Here is an 18,949-nt window from a genome sequence, read left to right on the forward strand (position 1 = left end):
ATCTAATTACTTTGAGGCTTCCTTTTTTTTTTTTTTTTTTTAACTCATATATCATTGTACATATAAATTGTAAAAACATATCTTATAATAGATATTTACATATCTCATGATAGATATCTATTATATATACATAGATAAGAGTCTCATATTATAGGATCTATGAATTTCGTATTACTTTTACATAAAAATAAAAATAATAAGTAATTTTGTTTCGTCTATTATTATAAGTTTTGTCATATCAGTGTGATATCTAATTACTGCGAGAGTCTTTATTACGTATCGTAATATATATTATGAAAAAGAAAACTGATATTAGAATCTTCTATGAGATACATACGTCTGTGAATGTTTTACTCTTCTTTAAATTACTCTCATTAGAATAATAGAAGAAGAAAAAAAAATAATTTGATCTTACCTATCATTACATTCTTCTCTATGAGAAAATTTATTTTCTTCATGATTTATATATGTTACGAGAAAATCTCTTCATAACATATATACGCGTATAAAAATCTCACATTAGGCAATTCTTCAACTACGTTTTTATTTATTACTCTTTTTTGTTATTTTATTTCATTTCATTTTATTTTATTTTTTAATAGATATATCTATCACAAAGAAAAAAAAAGATAGAAAATAAATGTGTTCCGTCTATTATTATATCGTGATATCAATGCGATATTTAATTAACTCGAAACACTTCTTTTATCGTATATCGTCATCACGGAAATAAACTTTCCAAATCTTCAAAGAACTTTATCTTTGGTGAAAAATCTTGTTCGAAAAATCGTTATTCAATTTTCCACGCAAGACGATTTATTTCTAAAGTATAATCTTATCAGATAATATCAAGAAGAAGAAATGAATTGATATCTTAATAGGAAAGTGCGAAAGTAGATACCGGTTAAGCAAACTAAAATCTCGAGATAACTCGATGGATCTCAACGTGGGGTCTTGGAAATAGGACGACGATCGAAAACTAGGTCGCGACCTTATGGGTGAGGGACCGTTGTTTCAAGGTCGAGTATGGTAACTCTACCTACCTGCTGTCTGCTACAATATTCTGAAGAACGAGATACTAAGTCCAACTCTATTATTCGATTTCTTTTCGTTGATTCTAAAGAGACAGGAAATCAATTCGTTGACTTGTACAAAATTGCTACTGCTATAATTCATAAATGATTTTTTACGAAATGATTTCACGAACGTCGATATCACGGGAAAGAAATTATCTACGTCTTGTACTAAGTCTGGTAAACACGCGAGTGACCGCGATCTGTAACGATCCGGTAAATGAGAATCGTAATCATGTTACACCGAATGAATTACAAGAAAAAGATTATTACGAGAGGATGTTGGCTATCGTCGAGAAAAACGATTTTAAATATAATGAAAGTAAAAAAAAAAAAAAAAAAAGAAAAAAAGAAAAAATTGTCATAATCGTGTCATAATAGTATCGTAATGAAAGAGACGATTATAGTAATATAAAAAAGAAAATTAACGGATTACATCGGATCGGATCGGATCGGATCGTATCGGATGTAAGCTTTTTAAATTTGAAGATATAAGAATTCTCCCATAAAAGTCACGTTTCTAATTCTTTGGAAAGTTTTCAAGTGGATTGGCACGCAGCACCAGCTGATTTACACTGAGCCGAGGTGGGCGTCGATCTAATGCGACTAGCCACGCGTAAAAGGAACATGTAAATAAACGGAATACGTTTTTATTATACGCTCATGCTAGCTGCTTTGTTACATAAACACGGATTCCAAATATAATGTATGTATGCACGCCTTCCGTAAACTTCGTTTCTCCTTGCAAATCTACTCGTATAAATCTAAACTTCTAAACATTCTAATATCTATATCTATATATCTAATATCTATATATATATATATGTGTATGTATGTATATATATATATATATATATATAGTGACCTCATAACAATAAGAATAATTTTTAATTTATGATTATCTGACAAAAGAAAAGTTCATGGACAGAAATTTAAGTTTCTAATCGGCAATAAATTACAATAATAATAATTCATAAAATACTTTTCTTTGCTCGATAAAATAACCAACCGTTTTTTAAATGGAACGATTGAATTTCTTTTTTTCTTTTTCTTTTTCTTTTTCTTTTTTTTTTTTTTTTTTTTTTTGTAATAATAATAATGTACAGGACAGCAAAACAAATTCAATGAGTACAAACAACGTTACTTTGCATTGATAAAAACAACATTGCATTGATAAATACTGCATATTGCATTAACAACTTGATAAATAAAAGCAATAATTAAAACATAGCTATCAGAATCGAATAATATTGCAGGAAAAAAAAAGTATAGAAAATATCATTTAATTATTTCTTGAAATTGTAATCTTTCCAGAGAATATTTTTTTTTCCTTATGTTGGTAACCATTGGAATTCCTTTTATGGTTTTGAAAGATCGTTATAAGCTTTACTTTATAATCATAATAATATCGCTAACGGTCGTTCACATAATGGGTGAAAAAAAAATACGTCCTTTAGGCATCGACATCATAGATTATTATTTTATTTTATTCGACATAAATTCTATAAAATTGCTATGCATTTTCATTATTAACATTAATTTATATTATTACATACTATCAATAAATTATTTGGATCGATACATTACACATCATTATCTTATTAGTCTTATTAACGAAGAAATTTGTAACCGGGTATAAACTCAGAAAATACAAGAAAGAGAGAGATAGAAAGAGGAAGAGACAGAGAAAGAGATAGTATTACATTTTGCGCATGCGTAACAATCGTCATTTGTTTCAACGGTTACACCAGTTGCATCAGTTGCCTTTCTTATTTGTCGGATGATTGACTTTTCTTATAGATAGATTGGCTTTCTTATAGATTCATTACTTCGACTATTTACAATCCATTAAAATGAAATTCTCGGAGATCCGACAAAATAAATGTATCGCGCGTTAAACTTAGATTAAAAAATTATTCACGTTCGTTTACAATATTAGTTTGTCGTGGTATCTCGGAGAGATAACCTACAAGTTACGTTCGGCCGCGTTTAAAACATATAATCTCGCGATTTCGTCATTTCGTACGAATTAATTTCTACTTAATAAATATATAATATCTCTATATAACGGAGTGTTACTCGTAAGAGTGAAAGTGAATAATCATAATCAGTGTTGGTGTGTTTTATTTTATTGTTCAATACCACAGTTCTTAAATCGCAGTGTTCTGAAAAAAAAAAAAAAGAAGAAGGAGAGAAAAAATAGTGTGGCTTAGTTTGATCTGTTAAACGAAATAAAAGAGTGATAAAGATTGTTAGATCATATCATCGATGTGTTTAACAATATCCCAAGGTGATAATTTACGATTGATTTCTAAATCGATTTTACAACGATAGAGATCTGAAGAAAAGTTGGGAATACTTCGGTGGCATCGGAAAACTTCGTAAATGGTAAGTAATAAATAAAAGAATTGATTATCTTTGTTTGTTGTAAATTTAACAAGTAATTAATCGATCATTGTTAAATATGACAACGTTAAAGATATTCGGAAATGATTCGCTATCGCATTACAATTAGGTAGTTCAGTAAAAATAACCTCTTGCTTTTGTGGTCGATCAAACTAAGTCGATGTTAGAAGAATTCTGTTTTACCGATCGTTAATAGTAGATTTCTGGATAGGATAAAAAAGGACACAATAGAATGAAATAAATAATGTAATAAATAATAGAACCAAATAAATAGGACCAAGTATGATCGTATAGAATCGAATAGGGCCGAATAGGAAGGAATAGGATATTGAATAGATAGAATAGAAGTGTGGATAAGATAGAATAGAATTAAACTGGATCAAATCGGTAGCAATAAGATCAAGTATCGGAACGAACAGGATCAAATATAGTCGAAGAAGATCGAATAGGAACACACACACACATATATATATACATATATATATATATATATATATATATATATATATATATATAGGACGGAATAAAATCGAATAGGATTGAATAAAACAATAGGACCAAATATGACTAAATAGAATTAGTAGGATCCAATAGGATCGAATAGAATCAAACGGTATAAAATAGGCCTGAATGGGTTCAAACAGAATTCAATAAGACGGAATAGAATCGAATAGGTTCGACAAGGAACGAATAAAATTAAATAGAATCAAATAAAGTCGAATAGCAGCAAATAGAATCGAATAGTATTCGAATTGGACCAAATAGGACCAAATAGATCGAGCGACAGAATAGAATTCAATAGGATCGAATAAACCCAAATAGAAACAAATAGAATCGATTAGGACCGTATAGGATCGAATACGTTCGAATAGGACAAAATAGAATCGAATAGAATTCAATAGGATCGATTAGGACCAAGTAAGATCCATTCTATCTTATTCAATCCAATTCAATCCTTTTCGGTTCTATTCGATCCTATTCGATCCTATTCGATTCTATTTTATCCTACTCAATAGTATTTGATTCTATTCGATCCTATCCTGATTTATTCGGTCCAATTAGGTCTTCTTTGATCTTATTCGATCGCATTCGATCCTAATAATTTCTTTTCGATCTTATTCCATCGATACTATTCTAACTAGTATTTTATTACGTTTCTAATAAATATCCTTGCTAGTGAAGACTTACGTTTTAATAAATTTTACATTTTTTTGACGTTTATTTCGAGCTGTGATATAATTTAAAATAACACGCTATACTTTCATCGAATTTGTTTTACTATACTCTGCATTATTATTAAAAAGAAAAAAGCACTATGATTCATTCCATTTAGGAAAATTAAGATGACCTTGCTTTCTTATCGACAAAAAAGTGTTTGAGCAATTAATACTATTATTGTAATTTATTCTCAGTTTCATGGTCCGTTTTTATCAGATTATTGTAAGCGCCTTAAAAATCATACTCGCTATTACGGGGACCACCCTGGTGTATATATATGTATAGATTTAATCAGATTTTATCTTTACATATACGTACGTATATATAAATTACTTGAACGTAAATTGCTATAGTATTGAAATGCAAAGACCATAAATGGTTAAATTACAATACTTGAAAAAATTTCACCCCATGTATAGTTCCATTTAGATGTAAATTCTACATACATAGGTATCTTTGTATATAGCTAATACCTCTCTCTACGGACATTAGATTATTTTAGAACAATAGCCGTAACGAACTTACCTTTCACGGCTCGAATACAATCGAACCAGCTGCGTGGATACATAATTTGCACGTCCATAAAACTTTTATATGTATACATACGTACAACACACCTATATAAATCTTTGTTCAATGTATACGATGAACGGATCTTCTTACGTGTAATATGACTATATTCGGTCATCGGATGATACAAAAAGAACAGAGAGAAAAAAAGAAAGACACAGAAAAAAAATTAATGCTCAATTGAATTTAAAAAAGAAAAGAAAAAGGACCACACGAAAAGATCAGTCAATGTCGACGAAATTCTAAGTCACCTAAGCTTTCTCGAATAGAGAAGCGAGAATCTTCTTTTTCTGCGATCACGATTCCACTTATTTCCGTACTTAATCACAGTCATCAAAAAATTATTATGAAAAATGACGACAGCGTAAAACACTTTGTGCTACCTGCTCTTCTTTCTCGCGTTTCGTTTATCCCGTGTGTATACATACATACATACATACATAAATACATACACATACATACATACATAAATACACATACATACATACATACATACATACATACATACATACATACATACATACATACATACATACATACATACATACATACATACATACATACATACATACATAAATACATACACATACATACATACATACATACATACATACATACATACATACATACATACATACATACATACATACATACATACATACATACATACATACATACATACATACATACATACATACATACATACATACATACATGTATATATAAATGTATATACACGCATATATATACATATATATATACATACAGTATACAATGTACGTGTATATTTTCATGAAATCATCGCGCGCCTCCGCAACCTCGAGCTCGGTTTCTTGCGAAAATCTTGCAATTAGCAACACGCGTTCTCTTTTGCCATAGTGCCTTCTTCTTCTTCTTCTTCTTCGTTTTCTTCTTCTTCTTCTTCTTCTTCTACTACTTCTTCTTTTTCGTCTTCGTCTTCTTCTTTTTTATTTATATCTTTCTTCCTTGTCTTTTTCATCGTGGCGTGAAGTGGCCGAAGGTAAGGACAACTTGGGAATGGAAAAGTCAAGTTGGAAAAAAGAATTGTAACGAAGCGAAAGAGAGACAAGGAGAGAAAGATAAAGAAAAAGAGATGTTAGGTTCGTGCTCACTTTCTAACAAATGCTTTTACGTAACGCTCATTACTCGTCCCTTTTATTACAACAAAACGTAAATACAAATTCAGAAACGACGTTCGACGATCGAGGAAACACGTTAACTTTTATTATTTTATCGAGAGGAGGAGATAAATTACAAGAATGGTGCGTGCTATGTCTATGTATGTACGTATCTTTTTTATTTTTATTTACGCGGAAATCATTCGACGAGTGCTTGAATAATAATCGATTATTTTTACGAATCGATCGAGTATTTTCGTAATGAATGTATCGATGATTAATGAATGAAATTATTATCAAACATAACGATCTTTTTGCAGTCAATATTATTGTCAATAATTGATTGATTTATTATCGATTGGTATAATTAAATATCGAAGTACGAGAGATCGATACGTTCTTTTTCGTAATCGTATATTCTATGAATGAGATGTCAAGGATCGGAAATAATAAAAGAAAGAAATAAATTCATCTGATTATCTAATTCTCGATCGTTCGTAATTGCGATCTCTGACTAGAATTTACAAGCACGCATGAAATTCGATTTACAACGATCGAGACAGAAAGAGAGGGAGAGAGAAAGAAAGAGAAAGATAAAGAGAGAGAAAGAGAGAGGTGGGTTAGATGGGTGAAAGGATAAATTCGTCCTCGTCGAAGGATCTCAAATGTTTCATTCGAAAGTTCAATCGAAAGAATCAACGAAATGCGAATAAGTTAATCCTTAAATTATTATAGTTGTTCTTCATTTTCTTATCGGACAGCAGCGTGCATTCGTCCTGTAACATTATTATTCTTTCCTTGTTGTATTATTTCTTTTCGTATCTTCTTTGTAATTTTAGTTTTTGCTGTTTTTTTCTTCTTATCCTTTCTTTCTCATATCACCAACACCACCAAGTGCATACAGCTTGAATTTTTTAACAAATTTACACGCGTAAATAAAAAGAAAAACAAAATAAATTATCCTATCGTCGGAAGGATAATTAATTGCCCGCTCTCGATAATTTCGAAATTATATTTAACGAACTGTACAAAAAATATACGAAAAAAAAAGAAAGAAAGAAAAAAATACAATACAAAACAAATATACATACATATATATATATATATATATATATATATATATTTAAATTATTCATTTCTCGATCGTACACAACGTGAACAAAGGGAAGAGAGCGAGAATCGTTCTTGAAAGATCGAGGATCTTTTTCCAAATTTCTTTTCTATCATTTATTTTTCTATCAGTTTTATATTTTATTATATCATTATTTTTTCTTTTTCCATTCTTTTTTTATTTTTTTTTTTAATTTTTCTTCTTTTACCATTGCAATATATATATATATATATATATATATATATATATATATATATATATACATACATACATATCCTCGATCTCGAACGACGATATACAATTTGAGAGAATCTTAATAAACAAATTTCAATAAATAAACGCATTCGTTGAGAATCGCAAGAAGGGACAACGATAAATCCGACTTGCGAACTCAAAAACTCTATGTACAAAATCGCGAAAAAAAATTTGAGAATGAGACGGTAATCTTTCTTCTTTATTTCGATACGAATTCTTTTTCATTTTTCTTCTTTTTTTTTCCTTTTTTTTTTTTCTTCCATTATAGAGTTCACGTATCAAGCAGTATCATACCTATCGCTTAAGACTGCTTCGAAAACGTGAAAGAAGAATATACACGTATTAATATTATTATTATTATTTTAATTATATATATATATATATGTATATATATATGACAAGAAAGGACAACAAAAAGGAAGTACGACGTTGTCATCATCGTTATCAATTTCTTTCTATCGTTGATTTATAAACAAGCAACCCATGAAAAACATTTCAACGAAATATTTTTACAATTTCAAAAAATTTTCGAGGCGTTCGTTTAGGAAAGTGAAATTATTCGATTGCATTCAAAATTATGAGAGAGAGAGACAGAGAGAGAGAAAGGTAGAGAGAAAGATAGAGAGAGAGAGAGAGAGAGAGAGAGAGAGAGAGAGAGAGAGAGAGAGAGAGAGAGAGAGAGAGAGAGAGAGACGGATAGACAGACAGACAGACAGACAGACAGAAATACAGACATACAGGCAGACGGATAAGTAGACAGATAGATAGACAGAGAGAAAGAGAGAGAGAGAGAGAGAGAGAGAGAGAGAGAGAGAGAGAGAGAGAGAACGAAGGGGAAAGAGAAACGAGAACGGAAATGATCATTTCGATTGGAAATAAGCGGAAGTCGACGTTGATGTATGAGTAATAGTAACAGTATCTAGTAGTAGTAATAGTAGTAGTAATAGTGTAGCGAACCTTATTGTAACGTAATCAAACAAGCGGATGTTCCAAATTTGCTAGACGAAATACGAGACGATATCGATTCGTCCATCTTTTCTTTTTCTTCTTCTTCTTCCTCTTTAAGTTTGTTATTCCCATTCGAGAAAATAATCCCGTTCGTAGTATCTTACGTTTATCCTACGTAGAAAAATGGCACGAAGGCAACCAAAAGAAAAAAAAAAAAAGAGAAGAAAAATAAAAGAGAAAAACAAGAAAAATATAATTAAAGAAGTCGACCGTAAAGGCGATCAACGTGTTATACGTGGAGAGCAGCGCTGTCCACACAGGTGTTCGACATTGCTGCAATCGCTTGGTGAACGTAAATTACCGGTTTCCCTGATTCCCTCTCCCCACTCCCCACCCCCTTCATCCGCGGCCCTCACCCCCCCCTCTAACCCCTCCACTCCCTCTCTTTTCTCTACTCTTTTCCCGTCTCTCTCAACGGGAAATCTTAGCTCGAGATCGAGCTCAAGTCTTTGCTCGTTCTCTTCTCTCTCACAGGAAGTTCTCTCTCGTGTTCAATCGAAAAATAAAATCGATAAGCTTTCGATCGATTTTGAATTTTTCTTTTTCTTCTCTCTTCTTTCTTTTTTTCAAATGTACACGATTACACACACATATGTATATATAATGTGTGTATATATATGTATATATATATGTATATGTATATGTGTATATATATATGTATATATATATATATATATATATATATATATATATATATATATATATAACTGGAGATATTTCTTTTTGAGTTTTATTTTTCGAACCGATTATCTTCAGACATTTTTATTATGTTTTAAAGAAATAGTACGGTTCGATATAAATGGGGTGTGTATGTATATATATATATATGCGTGTGTATGCATGTATATATATGTGTGTGTATATATATATATATATATCGATTATCGATAATTATCATGTCATCTGAAATAATTTGATATAATTAAAGCGTGAAATAATAATTATGTTGGATATTGTATAGAAAAGATTTTTCATTCTCTTACCATTAAACAATTCTTACCTATTTCAGATGTTATTAATTATCGACTCGATCTCCTTTATTATAACATAAGTTTCATGTCATAACTTATCGGACAATCGTATACGAGTACGTACGAAACGATAGAATCGTTGAAAGCTCCGTTGAAATAAACGCAACCGAGAGACTTTCTCTCCGTTCCTTCCCTCGAGAAAAGAGACAACAAGAGGAACACGTCATCCTTTTATTTCTTTCTAAGCAATAATTATTATCGCGAGAACGATCATTTCGCATAATGTTTCTTCCTCGTAGACGTTCTAACGCATGGTGCGTCGCTTTTGTTGGATATCAAGTTATCCTTCCAAGTTGTGTTTCTAGTTGGCGTCGGTGGATCGCTGAATCTAGTTGAAGGTTTCGTCAATGTCGAGTATTTGTTATTAACGGCGTTGCTCTGACCTGTGTCACGTAGATCACCTTCGAAAAATCGGCACATTTCACGTACAGGTACTGACCTAGCGCCACGATTTAAATCGTGAAGGGATCTGGCACGTTGTTTCCCTCTTGGACTCGGTTTAGATTCTGATCTACCAAGATCCTCCGTACTTCTGGCCAATCGACCGCCTAATCTCGAAAGTGATTCAAACAAGGTAAGCTTCTCACGAACCGGTACGTAATGATCGACCCTCTGACACCTTTCCAAGAGTCTAGCAACGTCCTCCTCGCAAGGTGGTTCTTTCATTATCGATAGAGCCGTTGTCGTTGAAGATCTAGGCAAACTCATGCAACCATCCATCAACGATGAACTCGTAACGCATTTACCGGTAGTTGTTCTTTCGTTTCCTTGAGACAACTGACGAGGCACCGGTATTCTTGATGATATCGCAGCCAATCGTTCCTTTCGTTCTTGCAAACTCTCAACGTTGTTACTACTGGTTACTTGTTGCGTCTGCTGAGATTGACCCTTCTCACGAAAAATTCGCCTCTCTCTCGCTCGACTTCTTCGTTCGTTATTCGCATCGGTTCTTAATATGCCATTGGTAACGGTGTTGTTATTGCATCGCGTTTGATCGTTTCCAGCAATACCATTATTATTATTATTATTATTATTATTATTATTATTGTTATTATTATTATTATTATTATTGTTGTTGTTGTTGCTATCGTTATTATTATTATCATCCTCGGGTCTTTCACTCTCTTCGAATCTAACCGTGAAAGGTTCGACTGGTTTGACAGGTGGTAATCTAACGTTTTCGTTTCTAACTATCTCGCTGGACTCGGTAACACTTGGTGATTCCTTCTTCGGTGATCGTTGAAGAAGATCGTCGTTGTCGTTCACGGAATAATATCTATTTCTCGGTCCGTATATTTTTGGAAGCTCGTTATTGTTCTCCTCAGCTCTCGCTTTTCGTCTCCTAGCATCTTCTTCCAAAACACGACGACTTCTTGCTTCGTTCTCTCGTCTACGTGTTTCCTTGTACCTTTGTATCCTTTGTTCTTTGGTCTCAGGTTCCGACATGGAGACCGTCGAATCGACGGAGTCCACGCTTGATCGACAAATTCCACCTCCCCATGGAAGACTGTCGTCGCTACCTTCGCTACTCTCGCTACAACCCCAAGTTCTCGTAACTGTTTGATCCTTCGTTGTTATTATCGTCGGTATACTACGAAATTCTCCTAAATTATCCTCGTCGCTCGAATTACTGCTTGACCAACCGCGTAACTCGCTTCTAGCTCTTCTCCTAGATTCTTCGAGTATGCTCGTTGAATTTTTCGAATTACTTTCTATCGGCGACTCGATTGGCCAACAACGAAGCTCGCTTCGTGAACGTCTTCTCGATTCAGCGAGACTCTCCGGAAACGGTGCTGGACTTCTTGGACAAATCGTCAGGATTTCGAGGAAATTTAAACATCTTCGAGCACGAAACGGAGTCTGTCTAACCAACTCTGCCGCTATCGCTTTCACCCAAGACCAGTATATCGGTTCTGTGTCGGCCTGGAGAAACAAAAAGGATAAGATAAATTATTATTATTATTATTATTATTATTATTATTATTATTATTATTATTATTATTATTACAATTATTATTATTATTAATGTATTCAAAGATTGAGGCGGTGGTCTCTTGTCTTTCAAGAAATTACGTTATAAATATTTATATATCTAAATTTTATTTCTTTCAAATAAGTAGGATACCTGTTTACAATCTCTATATATATATATATATATCCTTTTTAACTTTTAATTAGAAAAATAATTAAGCAAACGGTCGACGATAAAGAATTATCGACACGGCCAAAAAAGGAAGAGATATCGGAAGAGAGTTAGATAGATAAGAGATATATTCGTGAAAAACGACGGATGAATCACGACGCACGATTTCGCCGCTCAACGATTCGAAAGTCGTCGCGGTTCGCTCTAACATAGAGACGACATTCTAGAATTTGCTTGGAAATTTAACTTCTACGACTTTTTCTAAAGAGGAAAGATATATCTTGGTCAAGCTAATTTTGCATCCTCATACATTTTATATCTTCAAGATAGAGAAAGAGAGAGAGAGAGAGAGAAAGAGTGAGAGAGAGAAAAAATACAGTAGAGAACGGATGTGACATTTTGACCTTGCGAACGACCTCTAATTATTAAACCATTCGTTCTTTACTTTACCAACCGGAAATGATGCGTCAAGAAAAGAATGGTACTCGAATGAAACGATGATCGTTATCTACTAGAAGAAGATCCGCCATCTTGTTTTTTTACTTTCAGATATAAGCTATTAACAGGACAAAGTTCTCTCTCTCTCTTTTTTCTTCCTTCTTTATTTTATCTCCTTCAGGCAACCACGTAAAAAAGAAAAAAAAAGTCTTATATATCGCAAAGGATCGAGGATCTCGTTGAACTGCCAGTCATTGTCGACTACATACGAGATCGTCTACGTCCTTGGATCGACTAAAGGAAAACGAGCGAAGTAAGGATCTCCTTAGGCGGTAAACGAAGATGGTGGGACTCCTTGACAATGGTGGGTCATGGGAGAGTGGCGAGCTTTACTCCCACGCGTCCGTTTACCACTATCCAGATCAGCTATAAACCGATTTCGACCTTGCCTACTGACCTTATTTAAATACTTCGATATCGCATACGCTTCAAATAAAGTCACGCACGACTCTCAATGATCCTTGGAACCTACATATTGTTTATTAAAGTCATTAAAAAAAAAAGAAAAGAAAAGAAAAAAAAGGAATTCTTCTCTTCTCTCTCTCTCTCTCTTTTTTTTTTTTTTTTAATTCTTCTACTCTCCGTTAATTATCGACTTGATCGTGATATTAAAAGAATTTCTTTGATGTAAGAGTGTGTAGGAGACTCTCTTCTCTTCACTAAAAAGTTTTTAACGAGAAAGAGGAAGAGATAGATAGATAGATAGATAGATAGATAGATAGAGAGAGAGAGAGAGAGAGAGAGAGAGAGAGAGAGAGAGAGAGAGAGAGAGAGAAATTTCGTCGATCGATCGAAAGTTCGAAATTCGCGAAAGAAGACAGATGTCTCCTATGCAAAATATGAAAAGAAGAGAAAGTCAAGTCGGCCAAATCAGAAATTTGGAAGCGATGTTAACTTTTAGTAGACAGAACTAAACGTTTGTAGTGAAGAACAAGGCTTCTCAGAAGGAACGTTGTATAATGAGTTAGAAATCGAATGGGCGACGTTGCTAGGCCATAATTAGAAGTTGCAGCGTTCAGTGAAACGGGAACCTAGAGTCCGTCGGCCACGAGAAAGTGTTTACAGTCGAGGAAACGGATCGTGCCGGAGATAAAGGCCGTTTACATCGCACTCTGCACAGAATTATCTCCTTCCCTTTCTATCTTTCCCCTTTCATTCTCTTTCTCTCTCTCAATCTTAATCTAAGAAGACGATTTTCAATATCAAAGTTCGAACCAACTTCAGAAACCTTAGTTGAAAGAATTTACTGTTCTTTTCGTGTTCGGGCGCGGCTACATATACGAGTGTATATGTGTAGGTGTGTGTATTTTTTTCTCTTTACCCAAAACGTAGCAAGCGAATGACCCTGAGAATTGCTCAGAGTAAATCCAAGGGCGAGAGCGTGAGGCTGACAAAGACTGGATGCCGCTTGACGAAGGTTCAATGCCCTTAGGGGTAACTTCATTGAAGTACCCTCGACCCACAACCATCCCATCCTGATCAAGACGGTCCTTCTCTCAGCCAGATTTTCGACGTAGAGCTCCCCTGTAACAGAAAATTAAGGGACTAATGAGATTCGATCGGATACGAGCTAAGCAGATTAACATTAAATCCCTACGGATTTATATCTGTCCTTGTTTGTTAGATACGAGAGAAAAAGAGAGGGAGATAGATAGATAGATAGATAGATAGAGAGAGAGAGAGAGAGAGAGAGAGAGAGAGAGAGAGAGAGAGAGAGAGCTATTTAGGTAGAAATAAAATTAACGTTATTATCTCGAATGAATTCATCCTGATTTCAATAGAGGATGTCTAATTAATTCTTAATAATATCACAACAAGTACATATTTATAAATATACATAATTCTAATTAAAACGAAACACCCTCTATGGAGTAACTTGAAATGAATCCAGCCTCGTTTCAATAGAGGATATCTAATTAATTCGTAATAGTATCACAGCAAGTACTTGTAAACATATATATATATATATATATATATATATATATATATAACACATAATTCTAATTAAAACGAGACATCCTCTATAAAGAAAGTTCGGTCCTATCGTATCTCCTTCCTTTCTCTCTTTCATCTCGGTTCACTACGGAAGGATATTTTAAACGAATCGTTCGTATGATTTGTTACAAGCGGAAATAAGCGAGAGCTGCAGAACGGACGCTGATTCACTCGGATGCATGAGTTTTCTTCGTTCACCATTCTCTCTCTCTCTCTCTCTCTCTCTCTCTCTCTCTCTCTCTCTCTCTCTCTGTCTTTCTCTCTCTCTCTTTCTTTTTCTCTCTCTTTTTCTGTCTCTCTCACTCTTTTGCTTCATCGAACAAGCGAGCAGATGATGATGATGAGACAGAGAGAGAGAGAGAGAGAGAGAGAGAGAAAGAGAAAAAGTGTAAGAGAGAGAGAGAGGACGTATATATATAAGGTCAACGAATCGAGAGATTGACGTCATTCTATCAAAAGGCGTGGGAGTGAACGTACAAAAGGCAACGAAGCGAATGAGATACATGTTGTTATAATAATATTATTTCCCTTTCGTTCATTTCTACGTGTCTATATAATTATATACATATATATGTATATATATGTATAATATGTATCTGTGCATATGTGGAAGTGTAAACATACATATGCTTGAATATATATATATATTTTTTGTATATATCTATATGTTTTAATGGAAATTTATACAGAATTATATATACATAGACACATATGTGTATATTTAAATTTATAGAGAATATGTGTGTATGTGTGTGTGTGTGTTGACATGTAATGTATATATATATATATATATATATATATATATATATATATATTTTAGATAAACTTAAATTCAACAAATTTATTTACTTAGATTGAATTTCCTTAATCACATTTAAAAAATTGTTAAGTCTAATTTTAACAGTTTGAAGATTTATCATAATATATACATCAAGTTATATGGAAGATCATTTGAATATATTGTTTATTAGTTATATTATTTGTTTACACGCATATATACGCATGCACGCATGTATATATATATGCATTTATATATTTAGATACTATATATGTATATAGATTTGTGTCAGGGGTCTCTTAAAAGAAGATCTTTGATAATGGCCGCTAAAGTCTCTTTCTCTTTGCTCGATTCCTATTTTCGTGTCGTTTTTAAGGTAAAAATAGAACGGCGTCTCGATTCTTCTGCGTTTATGTAGACGGACAAGATCGTCGTTCTTGTCTCTTTATGGCGTTCCATACGAAGAGAGAGGAGTAGTCCTTAAGCCTCGACAATTTCCTCGTTTGATAAAGTAACCGATCTAATCTCTCCCGCTGAGATACGCCATTCCGGTTAAATTATACTAGAAGAGAGAAGAACCAGTTAGATTAGGGCCTCGCCTCTCTTCGTAAGAAGGCATCTATATTTTCGATATTTTATTTTCTTTATATCCGTCTCTCTTTCTTTCTTTCTTTCTTTCTTTCTTTTTTCCTTTCTTTCTTTATAATGAAAAGAGTGAATGAACACACGAATCGATCTTCTCCTTTTCAGTCCTCTTTATTTTTCTTCGATAAATGTTTGTCTAGTTTATCGAGATGAAAGAAATCGAAACTGCAGTAGACATTTTGATAAATGTAAGATCGAAGATAAAAGTCCAATCATCAAGAGAGAAAAAGAGAAAAAGAGAGAAAGAAAAAGAAAGAGATAGGATATATCTCATCTAACAAGCGAGACGAGTTATGCGACAGTATCGAACCGATCGAACGAGATTAAACCGAGACCTACTTCGACGTCTCACTTTTCCTCTACCATAGATCGCTTTTCAATTTCTTCGATTATCACCACTAGTTCGAATCTATGACATATATTTCTCGTGTGATTAACTCGACTCGATTCCAGATGAGTAATTAGTTTTACTCTCGGCGTGGAATTTATTTAAAGCGATTAGAAACGTGTTGTTATCTCGAATAATATAAATCATTATTTACAAATTTTAATTAATACGATTTCCTTCGAGATTTTTATCTTTTTCTTCATTTCAGATAGTTCGACGAATAATTTATAATTAATATTTGCATAAACGATCGCTTTTAACCGGCTTTAAATTTATGAAAAATTCTTTACTAACGTGATATATAACGGGGATACTTAACGAAAAGGGTGTAAACGTGAACGTTGAAATTTTTCGAATTTTTCTCGACGATAAGAAACGTGCCAGATAGAAAATGCATAAGAGAATATCTAAAGGTCCTTCACCTGCATTCTTGGAATCACTTATGTATATACATAGGTGACGAGGTCATATGAATTCTCTTCTGTTCCTGTTCCTACGATTTAAAATATTGATCAACCTGTCGCAAATTGTTTAGTTAATGACCCGACGAGGAAAAAAAAATCATAATTACTTTGTATTTACACAAAGTTTTTTCTTTTATCTTTTCTTTTTCTTTTTTTTTTTTTTTTTTTTTTGTATAATTCAATACATATTACATAGTTCGTAGAACACGTAAAAACTTATATTTACTCGTCGTATTAAGTTTAAATCGAATTTAGAATATGCATCTGCATTTATTTCTGACGATTCTATATATTAATATTAAATAACAGTTCTTCGTAACAGTATCGAATAACTTTTCCTGTCTCTTTATTATAGTCTTCTTTGGTCGTTACAACTACAAGATCTCAAGTGTTCAATCTTATTAATTCTTTTTTTATTTTTAGTATCAATAGACATTTGAATACTTTTTTTCGTTTCGATTTTAACAATGAATTAATGTATTGAATAAAAGTTATAGGTAACATTACAAATTATATTTCACGATTTAAGATTTTTTATATCTTCCTTTGGAAATTTTTGATTTTTATTCACAGAACGATAAACAACGTATACCGTTTCGATCTACATAGATCATTCTCTGAGAAATCGATCATTTTTTTAAAAGACTGATCTATCTAAAACATACGATCCTTTACTTTTGCATTCATCCGATTAAATATTTCGAATAGAATATTCATTTCAATAAAAAAAAAAAAAAAAAAAAAAAATCTCGCGAATCATATCTATATAATAAATTCAATATTTTCGATTAGACAATCAATTATTATTACAGTAGCAATCTATAATATTTTTGACGGCATATCAAGTAAGTACCTAAACAAGAACTATTACTAGAAATTACCCATGTCTGAACGACGTCTGACAAGCTTAACAGTTATATTCGCAATCACACGACACGGCGTTATCAGTGCGGTCAAGGAAGCTTCTCTTTTCTCTTCTCTTATTTTTTCTTCCCTTTTTTTTTTTTTTCTTTTTGCTCTTGTTAATGTTATCTTTCAAAGCGTCGATTACGACGAAGCTATGAATTTTTATCCTTATCTATCGAGAGTACGCCCTCGTAGTTATACACGACTGTTCTCTTTTTTATTTTTGGTTCTTCCTTCTTTTCTTTTTTTTTTTTCTTCTTTTTCTTTTTGATCGTAGAAACGAAAAAGAAAAAACAAGACAAGACTTTGAATATATATATATATATATATATATATATATATATATATACCTTTTTCTTTTTTTTTCTAATTTTCTCTCGATCAATAAATAATTAGATAAATAAATAGATAAATATGAGCAAGAGAGTTTACGAGATAGTTAGAACTCATAAAACGAAGAACATTCATCATCGAAAAGTGGTGTGAAGGGTAATTATAGATGGCGATTCGTATATATTCAAGATTGTAGTCCGCGACGTTATTAGTAGCATGCACAACGAGCTAATAGTATCGGCTCTCTAATAATAATTACACTCGTGCAATGTGGAACGACGTCGTTTTAATTTCCGGATTCGTTTCGCGGAAATAGCAGAGTGTGTATGCATGTACACGTGTATGTGTGTGTGTGTATACTTAATCTTTCTCTCTTTCTACTTCCTTTTTTTTTCTTTTTCGTTTCTTTTTGTCTTAAAGCAACTGAGAATGCAACTTGCGAAATCCTCGGGTGTGACGGCCACCGTAGTAGATTCTAAAGACTCTTGCGATCTAGTTATTAACCACCGATGGCCTCTCCCTCTCTCTCTTTCTCTCTCTCTCTCTCTCTCTCTCTCTCTCTCTCTCTTTTTCTCTCTCTCTCTCTGTATGTCTTTGTGGCGAGCGTTAAATACATCCGACGCCGTTTCTAATAGTCATAAGAAAGTCGTAAAGGCTGTACCAGAGAGAATCGAGTGACAAATAAAATCTCGGAGTGTTCTTGATTTCTTCAACTGTGATTTACTTCGAATGTGTGCATTGTTCGTACGGGTTAATTATCTAAAAATATATTTTGTCGAATATTAATATCAATAATCGATAATCTTATTAATAATAATGATGATAATTAAATATAATTAAAATCGAATATTATTAATAATAATAATAATAATAATAATAATAATTAAATACAATTAATATTGTATATTCATACTAATAGCTAAATATAATCAATATGGAATATTAATGATAGTAACAAATATTAGTTATAATATAATATAATAATTAA

At 32.6% G+C, this 18,949-nt stretch overlaps 2 protein-coding genes across 3 annotated transcripts in view; one reads left to right on the forward strand and one right to left on the reverse strand.

Annotated features, from left to right (window-relative positions):
* The first annotated feature begins 2,686 nt into the window (after positions 1-2,686).
* The window catches only part of LOC122638059 (chromatin assembly factor 1 subunit A-B), a 111,040-nt gene continuing 94,777 nt past the window's right edge, over positions 2,687-18,949 (forward strand). The window contains exon 1 of the mRNA XM_043830706.1: positions 2,687-3,461. The gene's annotated coding sequence lies outside the window, so the exon portion shown is untranslated. The remainder of the gene's footprint in view (positions 3,462-18,949) is intronic.
* The window catches only part of LOC122638035 (uncharacterized protein DDB_G0287625-like), a 40,441-nt gene continuing 31,459 nt past the window's right edge, over positions 9,968-18,949 (reverse strand). For both annotated transcript variants that reach the window (XM_043830654.1, XM_043830664.1), the window contains 2 exons: positions 13,774-13,976; positions 9,968-11,734 (listed from right to left, as the gene is read on the reverse strand). In XM_043830654.1, the coding sequence (XP_043686589.1) occupies positions 10,022-11,734; positions 13,774-13,976 (1,916 nt within the window). In that variant the 3' untranslated portion in view covers positions 9,968-10,021. The remainder of the gene's footprint in view (positions 11,735-13,773; positions 13,977-18,949) is intronic.

The sequence above is a fragment of the Vespula pensylvanica genome, chromosome 1 (genome assembly GCF_014466175.1).
Source record: "Vespula pensylvanica isolate Volc-1 chromosome 1, ASM1446617v1, whole genome shotgun sequence".
NCBI classification, from domain to species: domain Eukaryota; kingdom Metazoa; phylum Arthropoda; class Insecta; order Hymenoptera; family Vespidae; genus Vespula; species Vespula pensylvanica.